General features: G+C 40.7%; 2 protein-coding genes across 2 annotated transcripts in view; both read left to right on the top strand.

Annotated features, from left to right (window-relative positions):
* cyfip2 (cytoplasmic FMR1 interacting protein 2) overlaps window positions 1-19,049 on the top strand; it is an 84,704-nt gene that overhangs the window by 54,996 nt on the left and 10,659 nt on the right. The gene's annotated exons all lie outside the window — the stretch shown is intronic.
* Window positions 1,391-7,234, top strand: LOC104965010 (iron-responsive element-binding protein 2-like). The gene is made up of 4 exons (XM_010793946.1): window positions 1,391-1,689; window positions 2,771-2,893; window positions 5,561-5,746; window positions 6,495-7,234. Exons 1-4 carry the CDS (start codon window positions 1,408-1,410, stop codon window positions 6,603-6,605), a joined length of 702 nt encoding a protein of 233 aa, XP_010792248.1. The 5' UTR covers window positions 1,391-1,407; the 3' UTR covers window positions 6,606-7,234.

Below are 19,049 nucleotides of genomic sequence, written 5' to 3'. Positions count from 1 at the left end.
CTGAACAGATATGAGGAGCTATGAGCTCTGAGTGCTAACAGCTAATGGCTGATGTTTTGGTTTTGTGGTTCACATTGAAGATGACGTCGCCAATAGTATGAAGCTGCAGCGTCAGAGACTGCACTCTCAGGACCGCACTCCCACGACCCTAGTTCTTTTGCAACATCGCCGTACTTACCATAGACTGTATATATAAAGTAACATATTACATCTTATATTATTAATATATATATAATTCTGATGAAACGTTATTTCAGCGTAAATAAATGAGTGTTAATCCCAGTGTGTTTAGTGTACAACATCACATGTCACTTCACCTTCAATTCACGGTTTTCAAAAGGTTAGCCACATGCTAATGCTAACCGGAAATGAAGAATTTTCAGAATAAAAGTGTTAAGTTAATAGTTAGTGTGAACTTCCGGGTTTTTCAGAATAAAACTGCTTTAAATTAAAACCCTGTATTTAATTTAAATTACGTCATATCAACATTGAAACATTGAGGTTTTGGGGTTTAGGTTTGGGAGAGAGGAAGGAAGATTAGGATTAGGTAAAAAGGTTGTGGTTAGCCAAGTGGTTAGGGTTAGGATGGGGGGAAGGGAAGATAACTGCTACCCGGGAGATACTCGCTAGGTGGCAGTGTCACAAACAACTAGGGTCGTGGGAGTGAGGTCGTGGGAGTGCGGTCGTGAGAGTGCGGTCGTGAGAGTGCGGTCTTCATGCTTCTCCAAATACCGCAAAATAATCTGTGACGCGTTTTTGTGTATTGTGTTTGTTTCCTGGGGAAACACTCACAAGAAACACCGGCTTTTGTTATGCCGTTCCAAGCTTAAAAGTTGCATTTATCATCTGAATTTGGCGAAAGAAGTTTAATATTCTAAAAACCAAGACGTTGTTTATTTGAAATCAGATGAAAACAAACTGTTGGACCCTGCCGTGTTATCTATGATGATTACTATATGCTTTTCATTCATAATTTCAGCGGGAGGGAGGGGAAGCAGCGCTGAGGAACAGCAGAGGTTGACAGGTGTCTGTGTTGACATTCCCCTTATTGTGGAATAAGGGGAATGCAGATACAGGCTACAAGTGTCTTAAAGTTAAATAACATTTCTGTGAACTGATATTTGTTTAGTGAGCTTATTAGAGGATGTTTCCTGAAAGATTGCAAAATGCTAATGAAGATGTCAGACTTAGTATATTTGTTAATAATTACATACAATACATGCAATTTGTGTGTGTGTGTGTGTGTGTTCCAAGTGAATCTGCGGCCCCCTGGTGGCCAGTACATACATTATGTGGCCCCCACCACCATCCAAGTGGCCCATCCCTGATTTATATGAATTACTATCTGTTGCAAAAACAGAAAAATAACCACATTTAAGGATAATTTATAAACCAAAATGATGAGTTATGTATTTCATTTTTTCAACTTGTAAACTATATAGATATAATGTCAACCATGTAGGATGTTGTCACTGGACGCTGTTGCTTTTTGTTTCTCACGGTACACGAGCACATGTATTTACATCTCATTTTGAATCCAGCCTGACACCGAGGGAGTTCAACTCGTACGGCGCTCGCAGAGGGAACGACGCCGTGATGACCCGAGGAACGTTCGCCAGCATCAAGCTGCTAAATCGCTTCATCGGCAAACCGGGTCCGAAGACTCTGCACATTCCCTCAGGCCAGACGGTGAGTGGGAACCTGTTGGGGAAATACTGAATGTGCTCTTCCAATATCAGAGTACACATGATAACAAAGGCATCCCAACTGTAGCTGTGAACATGACAGGATGTGTGATTAGCTATAAGAGCATCAGGACTGTTTGAGGCATATGATAGCTATGTGATGAACATGATGATTCAGCCTCTATGGAGAGAGACATATGACAAGCATGATCATTTCTGACGTGGAGCTAATCTGAAGTAAACATTGAATACTGCTTTCTATTCCTCCATCTTGTGACTTGTGAGAATTTTTTGATTTTGAGAAAAAGTCAGGATTACTCAAAATTACCGTATGATTACTTAGAATAACTGGTATTCCTCCATCTTGTGACTGTGATTATGAAAAAAAGTAGGATTTTCAGAAAAAGTCAGAATTTTGAGATATTGAAAAAAGTCTGGATTTTGAGAAGTCAGGATTTTGACGAAAAAGTCAGAATTTTGAGATTTAAAAAAAAAAGTCAGGATTTGGAAAAATCATGATTTGGAGAAAAAGTCAACATTTTGTAAAAAAAAGTCCGAATTTTTAGATTTAAAAAAAAGGCAACATTTTCTGAAAAAGTCAAAAAAAAATTGATTGTGAGAAAAAGTCCACATTTTTGGATTTTCAGGAAAAAGCCAACATTTTGAGAAAAAACTATGATTACCAAGAAGAACCGGTATTCCTCCATCTTGTGACTGTGTAACTCCCTCTCTTGTATATCAGCATGTGAAGGACACTGTTCAGGAACTATTTGTACCAAATGCTCTGTATGTGATGACTACTTCCATTCTTGAGAGGATCATAAATACATGTGTCCTGATTATTGAAGCTCAAGCCGGTGACGAGCGATATTTTTCTAACAGAACTTATTCAAACCAGGAACATAAACACCAGTCCTGTTTAACCCTCCTGGTGTGTTCCGATCAAATCCGATCCATTTACTACTTTAATCACTCGTAACTTTTGTATTTGAATTTGGTTGGTGTTTAATGTCCAGATGATTGTGTGTGACTGGCTTCTTATAACATGTCCTAATATGTCCTCTCTTCTGTCTGTGTTTGATCAGCTGGATGTCTTCGAGGCGGCAGATCGTTACCATAGAGACGGCGTCCCCCTCATCATCCTCGCCGGCAAAGACTACGGCTCGGGGAACTCCAGAGACTGGGTCGCTAAGGGACCCTACCTGCTGGTACGTGCACACAACGCTCTAAACTAGGGTGTTTTTCGGGAAAATCTGTTGACCGACAATAAAAAAATCTCTCATAATATCATAAAATTGGATGTGCTGCAGAATATATATCATTTTAGTACACATGCCGTGCACATGTGGCGTAGGAATGTGAGTCACAGGCAAAATATGACTGTAAGCTTTGATTTTGGGATTGTTTCTTCACGTTTTTGGACAGCAATTTAGATAAATTACAGCTGGTCCTGGAAAAGTAAACTAACTGACAATACGCTTTTTGGCAACGATTAGGTCATTTCCTTCATATTGGGTATTTCTTTTCAAATTTATAGCGACAATTTTTGGCCTATTTCTTTGTAAAGGGACCTCTCAAACATTATAAAAGTATAAACGGAAGACTTGTCTGATAGTCACGAGTAGCCATTTCAAATATTTAATCAGGCTCAATAAACACATTTCATATTTTACCAGACTAGCCCTATTTGTCCTGGACGTTGAAATCTTCCAGCACAAATGGACTGGCACAAATCACCTCTAACAAAAACCCTGCTTTCCACTGACCAGACCATAATATTCAACAAGTTTTCACTTCCTCTAACATGGTGCAGTAACATTACAGGACTTGCATTTAACGTATAAAGTGTCAGAAAACCTTGACTTCTCTAAAACACTGATCCCTTTCTAACAATGGAATATGAATGAATATGCTAGTTGTTGGGGAATAATTTGCTTAGGTATTCAACCTTTGACACAGTTCATAATTTTCCCTTCTCTCTGTCTCCTTTCCCATGGCATAGGTCTACGGCCTTGGGTATTGCTGCTATCTCTCTTTAGGAGCAGCTTGGGCGCATTGTTGTTAGAGCTTATGACCGAGCACAAGCTGACATGAGGTAGTTTACTGTTCAGGGTCGAAGGTTCCCTGGCGCGCATTCTTTCCTATGGACGAGAGCTCTAGTTAGATTCAGGGTCCATCATTGTTTAGTCTCGCTGATGAAGAATGTTGATTATTACACTCTGAACTAGGGCTGGGCGATATATCGAGTTTACACGATATATCGTGGATTGCACTACATGCGATGTCGTAAATGACCACATCGTGAACATCGAGTATTATGCATAGCCGTGGGAACATGTCTCAAATGGGGGGTGCTGTGGGGGGAAGATTTTTTTTCAACATTATAAAGTAAAATGCTTCAATCTGGTGCACTTTGAGCTGAATTGCCAGAGACTAGATCTAAGGGGTACAACTCTAAACACCCATATCGAAAAGATCGGTTTACATTTTAATAATCAAATAAGTATGTGGACATAACCAATAACCTAACATAGCCAATAACANAATACTTTTTAAGACCCCGCCGACACCCTGTGATATATAGGATTTACATCAGGTGGACATTTTCCAATTATAAATCACTTCTACAAAAAACATATTTACTATGTNAAGTGACTAAATAGTTCAACACACACACACAGATAAACTGGAGCACATCTCCTAAGAATTCACAAAAACACAGGCCTCACACAGAGACATGCAGCCGGAGGAGAAGGAGAGAGGCCACTGCAGCTTTCCTCAGGTCCTTTAAGGAGGCCCTGATTGGGGATTGGGAGCACCTGGGGAGAGGCTGCACCTGGAGACAATCAGGGAGAGAGAGAGAGAGACACACAAACACAAGCACCCACTGCAGCACGTACCACTCACTGATAAAGAATGTTGATTATTACAATCCGAACTAGTTAAAACCTCGAGCTGCAGAAAGAGTTCTTCAGAATTGATTTGGCAACCGCTGTGTCAACTCGTGACACTCCACCTGTCTTGTCAATTCTCCGGCCGTAACTCCAAATAAACCGTCAGTGTTTGCCGTCAAAGCTCCAGCTCTCCTCGTGTCTCTCTGAGTCCTGACTCTCCATTGCTTCAGAAGGTTCCCCCACAGTAGTCAGCTTTTTCATGTTCTAATATACTCCTCCTCTTGTTTTACGATACGATGATTCTTTAATGGTCAGATCAAGTCTGAAATGTGACTTGCATCACCGCAGCTCCATGTGTAACATCAACAAAGACAAATATCAAGACACAATACATGAAAAACAAACATTTAAAGGGGACCTATCATGCTATATTTGAATAATATATTGTAGGGCCATACCTATATAAAGTATATTTATAAGTTTTATTTGTCAAAATACCAAACAGATCATGCATTTTAGCCATGCCTCATTTTGCCTCACTCCAGCTCTGTCTTTGCATGAGCTGGAGCTGACCCCCCCCCGGGGGCGAGGCACAAGCGTCATGTTACTATGCTGTTGCCATGCTGTTGCTATGCTGTTGCCATGCCACGGCAACCTCTTATTCCCCTGATAGGTGGAGAGTTGACCATACAGGCGGAGTGCACCTCTGTGACATCATAGAGGTGCAAATCAGAATCCACATGTATCAAATCCGTTGCAGCCCCGTTTTTAGAGATTTGGGTATGGAGGGAAAGAGAGGGGGTTGTATTTTCTGACACTTGGTGAGTTCCCTAAAGTACTAAAGTGCATTTTGCATGATAGGTCCCCTTTAACATAACAGCAGGATCAGTGGGAGAAAATTACCCTTTAGCGTGCATTTGATCTGGGATTCAGCTCTGTATATTTCTTATTGTCCCTCTCCCCTTCCTCTCTGGTCCACAGGGGGTTCGAGCGGTCATCGCGGAGAGTTTTGAGAAGCTGCACGTGAAGCAGCTGGTGGGGGTGGGCATCGTGCCGCTGCAGTTTCTGCCCGGCGACAGCGCCGACTCTCTGGAGCTCAGCGGGAAGGAGAGGTTCAGCGTGACTCTGCCCGAGAGCCTGAGCCCGAGGCAGCAGCTCACTGTCAAGGTACTGTTTATGTTGTTGTTTGTTTGTTGATGTCTGTACCTGGGACTGTTGAAAGCAGTGTTGAATAAATTGAATAATTATTCAATTGATGTTTTTCTTTTTGGGGTGTTGAAACAAGTACCATTTTTAGGGTTAAAAAAAAGATAGATAGTGCAGCAACAGTCCGGCAGTGGCTCAGTCAGTAGGGGCTTGGACTGGGAGCTGTAGGGTGATATCAAGATTTACAAAGATTTACCAAAATAAAAGATTAATTTTTCAGTTTTTGGCCTCTAAGGGGCAGAAATAAACAGTTCTGTCTTATTATAACTAGGGATGCCAGTTATTAATACTATTACTATTATTAGCATTAGTCTATATTTTGGTTGAAACTAAGCCAAAAAAAAAAACATAGTTAATAATAAAAAAATATATAAATAAAATCGAAATTTTAAAAATAATTTTCGATTCTGGAGACTGTAACGAATAATCGAATAATCGCTGGCATCCCTAATTATAACCATCATAAACATCGCAAAAGATTACACGTTTTGGTGGATTATTATTTACATACACTCGCTCCACATACAAAGCAACATTATTATCCAATTTTAGGCCACGTTTCTACCTAAGTAGATCCACTATTCACCTCTTTTTCTCGGATACATGTATCTTGCTCATTGGCTGCTAGATGATTTAAAAAAATAACCTTTCAATAAAAGCATGTTGATGAATGATTTAGTAAACGTGTTGTTTCTGTGTTCCCTTACAGACAAGCCAAGGAAAGTCCTTCCTGGTCACCGCACTGTTCGACACGGAGATGGATGTTATCTTTTTCCAGCACGGAGGCCACCTCAGATATGTTGCTCGGACTTTTCTCTGAAGGCAAAGCTCTTCTCACCGCCATCATATTACCAGTTAGTCTTCAGCATGGATGAAAAACTTTAAGCTAACGGAGCAATGTAGCGGCGGATGATCCGCCTGTTTGAGGTGGATCAACATCTCCTGACTTTTCGTTTTCAGACCGAGCTGCTTCTCCGTCACCACACATGGTTGTTCCTGCCGTCGTGTCTCCTCACAGAACAGAAACAGAGCGCAGGAAGACGTGATGACATTTTGTTTTATTGCTTTGGAAACCAGATTTTCAGTGTACTGACTTTTCTTTCTTCATGGAGGAGAACTGAATCTGCTTCTGTTGTCGTCTGACACAGTGCTGCAGCATGAATACTTTTATTTTTAAGGGTGTGTCGTATTCTGTTTTTACCAAAATCCCAGTCTTATTATGCAGGATTGATGTCAATTGCCCATATTTCCCATTGTGGCTTTATCATTTTATGTAAATTAATCTTGTTTTTATTTGATACAAATTCCATTTTACAATTGTCTCCCATATCTCAATTTGTGTTTTGTGGAAACTATGGAGGTTTTGCTTTTTCACTTAGCTACATAACAATGGCTTCTTCCTAACATCTGACAATCCTCTGTATCACAATAAAGCTAAATTATGAGTCAGCCTAAATGAGTTATTGATAACCCACCTAATCTAACGGTTTGACTAATTTACTGTTTGTAAGTATAACTTGCTTTATCAAAATGTAAATCAACCTAATTGTTGCTTCTGAAGAGCTTTCACTCGTGTATCTTTAGTGCACGTGTGTCCATTTGAACGCTCTCCAGCCTTATTATTATTATTATTATTATCATCATTAGGGGAACTGCACAGATTGTACACATCAAAGTCTGTTCACAGGTCTACTAATTTAAAGAGGACATATCATGCAAAATGCACTTTGTGATATGTGTACACGGTGTGTCGGGGAACTCACGCAGCGTCAGAAAATAAAACCCTCTCTCTTTTCCTCCGTACCCAAATCTTTTAAAAACGGGGGGTGTACAACGAGCAGATACAGATTTGCTGCCGATCTGATGTTGAATCGGCAGCAGACCCACAGAAAGTTGCTATCAGAAACAATGCCTGACGTGTTTTGGACGTAATCTCGTCTTTGTTTACATTAGCAAGCCTCGCTAACACAGAGCACGTGTTTAAAAAGCAGGAAATAAAAAAAGGAACTCACCTTGTGATAAACCCGCAAGAGAAAAAGCATTTGAGCTCCATGTTGTTTCAGAAATAATCTTTGATGTGGTTTAGAACAGGATGGCGTTTTATCACAGCAGAATTGAACTTTATCTGAATTCTAGAATTCTGATCGGGCATTAGCTCCGCCTCCTATTATTTATTTTTTTAAAGCTAAGGACCCAAAATCCGCGTTTCTCTTACAGGGCTGCAAAAGAGAGGTATGAGCAATATGAGGCATGGATACAATGGGTGATCTGTTTGGTATTTTAAGCAAAAAACTTCAGACATGTTTTGTATAGGTATGGCCCTACAATATATATTTTCCAATATAGCATGATAGGTCCACTTTAAAATAAAGTTGTATAAATCCTCAAGAATCTCCAGAGTGAGCTGCGCAAAATTTGATAAATTGCATTAATTGATGGTGTACAATTCGGCTTATTAAGAAGCTGAAAACCGAGTCTAAGAAATAAAATAAATGAGTTCATCTGACCTTGCAGCTTAAGGTAGGGAAGGTAAGTACACAGCCAAAAAAAATCTGCCTCTTCCTTCAGACTTCCTTACAGAGCCCCTCCTCCAACACACACCAACGCGCACATGACCAATGAGGGCACGAGATAAGTTTGTGCACGAGATGGAAGGCTGACAGGCAGGTAGGCCATCCAGTTATTTTAGCCGGGCCGGCTCAGATGATTAGTCGTGCTTTTTGCAGTGCCACGGCTTCCACAGATGACGTTTTTTTATTTATTTATTGAAAAAGCATTTAATATATTCATTGCTATCGGGATGTTAAGAGCATTCCATGGAATATAACAAAAAGTGTTTCTGAAGTGAATGACCTACCCCACCTTTAAGGCTTCATTGGCTGCTACTAGCATAGCAACCGGATATCTGACTGAGCTGTCTGAGTTGCATTGTGGTTAATGGAGGCGCCAGATTTTGAAAAACACTTCAGTGTGGAATAAAAAGACAATTTTATTTATGAAGCCAGTTTAACTTTGCAGTTTCTTTTCCAAAATAGTCCCACTTAAAAACTGGTAAAAATGTTCATACCTGGTCCTTGATAAATAAAGGAATTCTAATCGTCGTGCTGTGAAGCTGCACGAGTGTAATCAGGGGCGCCGCCAGGGATTTTGGGCCCCATTAAAAGATATCACATTGGTTATTTAAACATTTTTTTCTTAATGTTCTAAAATTGTTTTGGGCCCCTGTCAGTCACGGGCCCTTAGAATCGTTCTAACTTTTCACCCCCTTACGGCGCCCCTGAGTGTAATCATGGCATCAGTTTACTTTCCTTACATCACTTTCACTTCAATCATGACTATGGACTTTACACATGCATCTTGCATGAGGATATTATCATAACTTGTGATAATTGATAATCAATACTCTATTATTGAGCTGCTGAGATCTGAAGTTTGAACTGATATAAAAGTGAATGGAAACCAGCCCCCCAAGTTGACACACTATATAGCCTACTATGACTTTTAAAAGTAAGACACAGAAGTCAGAAGCTCTTAATGAAATTTCCAAGTGTAAACAGTGCAACTTTTATTGATTTGTTTCAAAAGTAATTTCTATGACACATGACATACAGTATGAAGTCACACCAACAACCAGATTTAAGTGCTGTCTAACAACAGTTTAAAACAAGCGTGCATCTTACTGTGAGAAAAACAAACGGAAAACTGCAAAGAAATGTCTGCAAGTTAAGAGATGACGACAAATGACACAGCTTCAATTAAAGTGTGTGCAAATGTGAAATTAAAGCTGTAATCAAAGGATGGCACCGGTTTGATACCGTTTGCAGGATGACAGGATGAATTAGGTTCATTATGACAGTATGTTTAGTATTAGACATTAATCTCATGTCTACAAGTCAGCATCAAATCCTTTTTTTTTTTTGCCCATTTACTAGAAATCACACACAGTTTTATTTAGAGATGAATCAATCAGACAATCAACAGAAGTATTCACCAACAAAGATGTTAATTAGTAACAGTGCATCAAGCACAAATGCCCTCCCGTCGCCGGTTCCACTTTCTCTTTTTCTGTTTAGAGTAAATCAAAAAGGTACCCTGTGGATTTTTGTTTACAGTTGTATTTACATTCACTGTTTCTCACCAAGGTGCTACTTAGCGCTCTAACAGATGAGTTGAATTCACTTCCAGAGCCATCTTTTGTGTGAAACAATATGAAATATACAATTGTTTGTTATATTTACAGCCATCCATTTACTAGCTAGCGGTCCTACTCCGTGGCCGTTTCTCAAATGTCGAGTATACCTGCTGCAGAGCCACTATTTCAAGTATACTACGTCATCGAGTGGCGCTGAAGGACTGTTTAAATGCCCAGCATTCAGTTCGATGACGTAGTATACTTGAAATAGTGGCTCTGCAGCAGGTATACTCCACATTGAGAAACGGCCCTTGACTTTGTTGGCTAATTGCTGCCACAAGCTGTCGACCAGCAGAAAACCAGCAAAAACATGTGGAGAACAAACGTACAAAAATGTCTCCATAATGCCGTTACTGGTCAAAACTCCACAGGGTACCTTTAAAACAAAACTGTATAGATTAACCCATTGTATGATGACACCTTAGGCTCTGGGAACCATTTTTACAATATTTTGAGTCATTTTATAGACTAAGCATTTAATTGTCAGACAAAAACAAAATGAAAATAAGTGTTAGTTGCAGCCCTCGTATTACTGACAACCACGTCTCAAAGAAAGACTCAGAACCCTCACATGCAGGCAGCCTTTGGTTTGCATTAAGTCACTAACGCAGGAGAATCCACTTGCAGAGACTTGAAGCTCTTCAGGCTGATCCTTACAGTGGAAACGCAGCATTTACTGTATGACTAGTCATCAGTGAAGCGTTAACCTGGCACTTACAGTTCTGCATTACCACGGGACAATGATGACATATTCATAAATCTCACTGTGAGGATTATCCGTTTCAAGTCTGTGCAAGTTCATTTTCATACAGAAGGCTTTCTGGAAAGTAACACGTTCACAAAGAAAACAATGTAGCGTTATAAACTAGAATATAGTGGAGAAAAAAAAACTTAATTTTTAGTAAATGGGCTTTAACATGAGACGCCAGTTTGGTTCAACTCAGCTTTGACATTTTGTGGCTGTTCTCTACAACTGAGAACATATTTCTCCCATTTTTTTTTAAACCCCTAAACACCCCTCTGACTTCAAAAGGCACAGACATGTGTAGTTATAAGAGTAAAGTTTGATTGAAACAAGATCTACAAAAAGTGAACTCACAAGCTTTAACCTACGATGCCCCCCCCCCAACCGCAGCGGTAATAATCTAATGCCTCAACACCCTGCACCCATAGTAGTTTAAATCTTAAAGAAAAACAAACAATAACAACAACATGGCTGGTATTTCATTATCTTATCCACCTGGTGGAAGTGCTCAGAATTTTTTGTATCCCTTTGAGTCATTTAAAAGCAGAAACAGAGTGAGACTCGAGGCCACTTTCTTCACCTGGGTCCCCAGAGAGTGTGCTGAGAGAGCAGCCGCGCTGTAAACAAGACCCACTGCTGATGGAGGAGAAATCCTGAGAACAACGGACTCATTTCCCTTCTCTTGTGGAAAACTAATGGAATCATTCACCTGCTTTCTCTTTCTCGTGGGTCCTTAGTCTTTGTATACTGTATGCAAACTCTTTTTTCATCTAATAAGAAAATATTTGTGGAAGGTTAAATGAAAATATACAATTATTAATACAATAGAGTACAGAGCTATATGTTAAAGGTGATTAAAAAAAACTGGTTGATTGTATCTCCCTTTACAATGCGCGCATTTTCCTTGGTTTAAAGGCAAGAGGTAAAGTGTATAAGAAGAAGGCCGCCTGGAGAGAAGGAGCTCCAGCGCTAGGCGATAGCTTTGGCTTCTGGTAAGAAAGCCTCCCAGTACTTTATGAGCTGCAGAGAGAAGAGAGACAGGGTCAGGGTCCTTCCTATTCAACACATGAGAAGGGGTTATAACACACAGGGTATATGCAGGAATCCTGAAGTCAGATGTAAAACCTTTTAAGACCTTTTTTAAGACCCTTTCCATACATTTTAAGATCTCATCGCCACTTGGAGTTTTAACCGGTTACCTTGGCGACACACTTTACCTCACATTGACTATATACAGTATTGATTGTCCTTCCTCCTTATCTTCCAACCATTTGGACGCAAACTTGCATTTCCCCATAACGATGTTGTTTAACAACCGGCGTAAACAGACCTTCGCGCTATCAAGCAGTGAGCGTGCGATGTCCTGTTCAGATGACGTCAAATCCAACGGGATGCCATAAATAAACTACACAGAATCACACTACACACCTACGCAATGATTACATTCAGGCAGACTGTAGAATACAACCTCTTTGGACAATTTATATACCTATTGAAAACAAGCTAAAAAGTGTAACACCTTGGGAAATGCCCTTTAATACTTTTTAATAGCCTTCATTTTCACTAAATTGATTTATCAACTTTTAATACTTTTTAAGACCCCGCGGACCCCCTGCTGTTAGAAAGATTGTTAGTTATTAATAGCTCAACATTTACATGACCATTTCTTTCAGCTAAAGGAGGCAATCTGCCAAAACTACTGGATTTCAACACGGTGACTCCGCCTTCACACAAGGATTATTTCAGGTTCAAATCCTTACTCTGAACAAGTCTGAAAATAGGGAAACGCTTCACTATGTAAGAAAAATGTTCAGTAAATTCCCTTATATATATATATCTTTTATTTAACAAGGTAAAAAACTCATTGAGATTAAACTGTCTTTTCCAAGAGTGACCTGGCCAAGAAAGGCAGCATGAACGAAGTTACAACAGATAAAACACAGACAATACAGGCAGACAAATACAGCTGTAAAACACAAACAAAAAGGCACATTCACCAGTCAATATGCAAAATAAAACAAACTATTAAAAATCATGGCAACATTTAAAACGATTTTTTTGGATATACAGTACGAGCACTCACATCTACTAATGGTGTCGTGTTCTCTGTCCTTTAGGATGGACCTGAATTCCCCCATAGTGATTACATCTGAGAGCGAGAGTACATTATTCCAAGCTGTGGGGGGGGGTATCAACTTAGTGTACTTAGTGTATCAAAGGCATAATGCCTAAAAATACCAAAATGTTCTTCTCTAACGGCAGTATTTTTGCAGTATACAGATATCAGATATATGAGGGTCTCAGTTCCAAACGGATCGTAGAACTAAATATTTTGTCTAACTAGTATGCATACTGCATCGCAACAGTACGTAATTTGTAAGGAAAATTGTGAGTATGTACTAAAAGTATAAAATAATATATGCAGTTTGGAACAGATTATATATCACAGAACTTGTCACCTCAGTACAAATTGTGAAATGTTATGATATTTGCCATTTGTTTAAAATGGTAAGCCAACTTTGAGTATTCAACCCCAGAAATAGTTTCCGTTGTAGTATTGCATGAGTTTCTATCCTCCTTATCATCAGCATGTTGAAAGAGTATGTGTGAAGTACCTGGAAAGTGTACTTGGCTCCGTAGCCTGACCGCCTGATGCGAACAGTTTCCAGCATTCCTGTGTATCTCAGCTGCTGCATCACCAACGCCTCGTCCAGATGCATCTCCTTCTGCTCAGGACGACCACAAGCTTATTAACTTACATACAGACCTTTCAGATACCAACATTTACCTACTTACAGAAACATCATCATCACTATAAATGAGAATTGTGTCAAAGATGTTATATACAAATGATCTGAGCTGCACATTTTATTTTGAAATTGTCATACTTAAATGTTACTAAAATAATGTCATCATGCAAAAGAGCCCCTAGGTTTGTTTGACAGATATGAAAGGTGATTTCACTGCATCCATTTAAGATTCCCCCTTTTTCTGTCTCTAAGCTAAAAGAAAATGTGAGTATTTGTACCAAGAATTCAAACAAGTCATATTAAAGAACAATAAGACCGCACCTTCTCGGCATTGGAGCGGATGCAGCGGATGAAGAAAGGCTCGGCTCTGTTTAGGGTCTCCAACAGTTTGGTCAGAGAGGTCTGAGGAGAAGGAGGAGAGGGGTTTGATGAAGGTTCAAGGTGTGTGTGTGTGTGTGTGTGTGTGTGTGTGTGTGTGTGTGTGTGTGTGTGTGTGTGTGTGTGTGTGTGTGTGTGTGTGTGTGTGTGTGTGTGTGTGTGTGTGTGTGGCTTAGCATTACTATACTTGTAGGGACCTAAATCTGTTTACACAGTCACGTGTGGGGACTCGCCTCCCTTATGGGGACAAATTGGTGGTCCCCATAAGGGGAATCGTTAATTTTAGGGTGAAGACTTGGTTAGGGTTAGGATTAGGGTTAGGATAAGTCTCCAGGAAATGCATGTAAGTCAATGTAATGTCCCCTGAAGTGATGTATACATGGTATGTGTGTGTGTGTGTGTGTGTGTGTGTGTGTGTGTGTGTGTGTGTGTGTGTGTGTGTGTGTGTGTGTGTGTGTGTGTGTGTGTGTGTGTGTGTGTGTGTGTGTGTGTGTGTGTGTCTGTGTGTGTACGTGTGTACGTGTGTACGTGTGTGTGTGTGTGTGTGTGTGTGTCTGTGTGTGTGTGTGTGTGTGTGTGTGTGTGTGTGTGTGTGTGTGTATAACAGAGATAGGGAACGATGAAGACTTGTGTGTGTTTGCTCATTACTCATTCCTCTGCAGGAGTGAAATGCATTTTTTTTTTGTTATGTCATCAAAACTGTGTTAATGAAGCAGATTTTCTTCTGGAAGAGCGATTGCACGGATGAAAAAAAAACACATTTGTATTGTATGCATCTGTTTTATCTGTAAGAGAAACTGCCCATTCACCACTGGTGGGAAAAACTATTCTAAGCAAGCAAATCCATATTCCTATAAAATGACAGAATTGACCTAAAAGTAAGAAACCCACATTCAGGGGCCGGTTTAAAAGACCGATACAACACAAAGCGACAAGGCAAAGTCAAGTACGATACAATATGTGAAAATCCTCACACACATTTTCAACACACACACGTTGAGTGCTTGACTCAGACGGTCTGATCGATTCACAGGTAGTCGATTGCGCCACTCACATGTGCGCCCTTATGATAATAGGCCCCCTTTTAGAGTCATCTAATTCTGATGATGAATTGGACTTCCATAGAAAGCCAAAAATGAGTTACTGTGGCAACCGCATGGCCTGTCAATCACCTGCAATCAGCCTTTTTTCTCTGTTCATTGCTTGATGCGTCAAGATTAGGACCTTCTCCGCGGGGGGCTTCAAAACACTCAGAGGGAACGAAGAACCGTGTGGAAGTTCTGCGGCTGATGTTTTGGAAACTTTGCCGGCTGTGACCCTTTGGCTTTGACTTCAGGAGCTGAAGACGTGACTCTGTTTTTTTAAGAGAAAACACACGTTATTCTCCGAGCTGTAATCAAATAAATCCTCACAATTACGACCGCACGCTGGCCTCTTGTTCTACACCTCGGCTGTGCTCTTCATCTGCGTCAGCTACACAGACAGCATGTGTTTCTGACCACAGAGGCTCCTAATGAAATGCCCACATTAAGGGGAGAAGGCCATTTAAATGCTAATGCTCTCCATGTATAAGTGTGAGGGTTGGAAATGTCCTACTGTATAGCACGCCTGTATTTACAGATAAAGACACAATGCAAACTATCAGAAGCTGCTTTGAATAAAATAAAATCACATTTGTGTTGGATAGATTGATTTGTTTTCTAGTCTTTCGGTCAATCACATGTTTTTTTTTAACTACCTTACACTGAAACGTTGGCTTTAATTAAACGTATTATGTCAACATAACATGACATACAAAATTATACGACATAATACATTTAATTATAGTCAATATTTCAGTGTACATTTTACCACAGCACACTGGCTTCAGTTAAACATTTAGGGGAAGTGCAACTAATTTGCCAGGCAGGACTATGAACTGTGGCATTACGTCCTTAAAGAAAAGGGGAAAAGCCATATAACAGAAGCACACAGGCTCTAAAGATCTTAATTCCCCATTAGTTCCTTATTCTCTCCAGTGACAAAGACGAGGCTCCTTTCAGTCCTGTGTTCCCTCGCATACCAAAGTCATTCAACAGAGGAGACCTTTACCAAGAGCAATGCTCTATTCAAGCCATGTTAATTACAATTTTAAACCATTATTTGTTTCAACACCTGGTTAACCTATTCAGACCTGTTTAAACCCTCTTTATTATCCCAGGTGTGATGGGAAGGCACTGAGGAGTGAAAGGGTCCTGTGTGCACCGGGAACATAATCAAGCCGATACGACGTAGTGCTGAATGGCTTTTGGGGGATAAGATCAGATGTTACACACTCCAGTCCTCAAGTAAAATGGTGCTAGGTGGATTATGTCTGAAAAGAGGATTTTGTCAAGGATGTGTCCTCAACTTTTCTCTTTCGGCGGTAAAGCACCATGAATGGCACACTGCTTCTTCAGCAGCTGTATTAGGACTGGAAGACTCAATTGCGGGCTTAAAAGCAATTGGCTTTGTTGTGCATTTCTGTGCATATATTTGTGTTGCAGTTAGAGGCTTTGAGAGCAAGAGGCCATGCTGCGTCATGAGGATGGATGGTGTTTCTATTAGTGGTCATAGAGAGGTCTCCTCACCGCCTAAGCTCCTTTTCTCTCTCACCTACTTTGAAGTCGTAGTTAGACCATAGCCCTCCGTCCATTATGATGTCATTAGCACGGCTTTACACAGGAACTTGACCCCTGCTGAGCCTTTGTTACGCCGGCTTACCTGCCTTAGGTACTTGTTTGAGGATGATCCCATTTCAATAGGAAATATCAACAGAGTGGCATAATAGGACAACATGGAACACACGTGAAAAAAGAGAGACTCGCACCATCATGAGAGACTTCACAATACCTTTTCTAATTTCCTGGCCCAGCACCTACATCCACAATGGCTGGAGGCTGTTTGTATACACCCCCCGCTGTGTGGTTCAAATATAGTGCCGACTTCGGTATAGTAAAGGACGGCCATACAAAGTTCTGATTAACGAATTAACACCCTCTAATAGCCCTTCACCGTCCTCCCTTGAATGGATTAAGGCTCCTCTCTTAACACTTTCTTTTGCACAAAATTTAATTAAGATTTAGATTTGGTTTGAACATGCCAGGACAGATTCGCACTGCATTCATGATGTACTTCAATTAAAACTACAACTTAAGCTGCTTCCCCAATAATTAGACTATCTCCTTTATTTAAATGCTATCTAATTATGCTTTATCCCTGAGTAATTCAATTTCTTACGCAGGGTACAGCGTGGATTCTGGGACCATTTTAAAAAGGTCATTTTCTCCAATTTAGGGGTTGTATCGAGTGCCTTCCCCTTTTTAAATACATAGCTTTGTTTTGCAACTGCGCATTACAGTTTGCAACAGCAAATATTCAATTAGACGCCACTTTAATCCCCCGCCATCCCTGACAACATGCTCTCAGTTAGCATCCAATCAACAACTCCTCAGGAAAATATGTAGAATGAATAAAGCTCCATGGCGAGTGTTTACAAACATGATGGTTTTCCAAATGGTGCTTTTTTTTTGTCTTTGTTGACATTTGCCCTCCTGAGGCGGGTTCCCATGTATTTGCATAGTGATTTAAAACAACTGAGAATGTCCTGCCCAGTGTTAATTTACTCAAAGCAGCGGGGGTCACTGGCCCGGCCACTGACCATTACACAGTAGGACAGGGGTGTCCAGCTGACTGTCCTTTTAATCGACAACAGCAGGCCTAAGGAATTTAACAGCAGGGGATTCACCATTTTTTTCCCGAACAAATAACGTTTATGGAAGATTTACGAGTTATCCGAATTGTCTGGGCTTTCCTCCCTTTCGCTTCATTCAATTAGCGGCTGTGGATGTGTCGGTTAAAGGGGTGACGAGACAATTGAAGGTGTCATCTAATTATTTTATCCCTGCGCTACGCAGAAACAGCTCCCCGTGCTGGAATCTCCGGCCTTGGCTCGGCGATATGAAGTAAACGGGTTAAAGCAGCGGGGGTGATGCAATATGTGGCTCTCCTGGAGATGTCCCCCAACCTATAACATGTTTAAAGTGAATCAGGGACCTGCAGGACCGCAATTTGATTAGATGGAAAATGTAAGGTAAATCGAATCAGCTACTTTATATGCACGTTTTTGAGGCTGTATCTCTAGTAAGGTCAGATACTGTACTGTTCACAGAGGTAAAGGAATACGTGTTTAAAGGTCACCTATTGTGCAAAATCCACTTTTTCATACACTTCTTTTCTACATTGACATCCCCTCTTCTTCATGTCTCTTCTACATCAACATGTGTCCCCTCTTCTCCATGTCTCTTCTACATCAAACATGGTGCTCCCACTCTTCTTCATGTCATCTTCTACATTCAACATGTGTCCCCTCTTTCTCCATGTCTCTTCTACATCAACATGTGTCCCTCTCTTACATGTCTCTTCTACCATCAACATGTTTCCCCTCTTTCTTCGAGGTCTTTCTACATCAACATGTGTCACCCTCTTCTCCATGTCCTTCTACATCAACATGTGTCCCCTGTGTAAAGAGACTCTGAAGAGTTCAGGACAAAGATTCTCTCCCTCTTTTTGATCTTTATAAAACCCTGTCTGAAATGAGCGCTGATCAGATTTTGGGCCACTTTGTGATGTCATAACGATGTTTTTGGCTTGATACCATTGCCAATCGCAACCAAGGGTAACCCCCCCCCCCCCTTATCACTCTGAATCTCCTCCTAGATGCTCCATTGTAGTTGCTTTTGTAACCAAATGTCCTTCGGAGGTGGCGTGTGGAGGGGCTTCTTATTTTCATCTAAAGTTAACAGACTAGAAAAGTCAGCACTTTGGAAACAGGAGCTGAAAACAGAGGATTATGTGTATGCTGCAATGATCTGTTGAGGTGTTTCAGCCACATCAGAGACAGGCTCTGCTATTATATCGAAGACCATTAATATATTGCATGAAAAACAGTATAACCTTTAAATTCTATAATGTATCCGATCCGAGCCAACTTCGGCCTGGAGAATCCTGAGAGCAGGAGTGAAGGTCCGTCCTGCAGCAGGTTTCCCCCTTGTTTGTAATCAGGCTGTGAGTAATGGATTCTGGGAGCTGCCCTGCTGCAGGGTTGCTCCCTCGCTGCGGACCCTCCCATGCTCCCCGTCGACATTGCCTTCCCAAATCTGTCCTGATGTCCCTATCTGT

This window comes from Notothenia coriiceps, unplaced genomic scaffold (assembly GCF_000735185.1).
Source record: "Notothenia coriiceps isolate Sejong01 unplaced genomic scaffold, NC01 NC01_scaffold00037244, whole genome shotgun sequence".
Classification (NCBI taxonomy): domain Eukaryota; kingdom Metazoa; phylum Chordata; class Actinopteri; order Perciformes; family Nototheniidae; genus Notothenia; species Notothenia coriiceps.
Note: the sequence above shows the minus strand (reverse complement) of the source record. Positions and strands in the feature narration are given on the sequence as shown.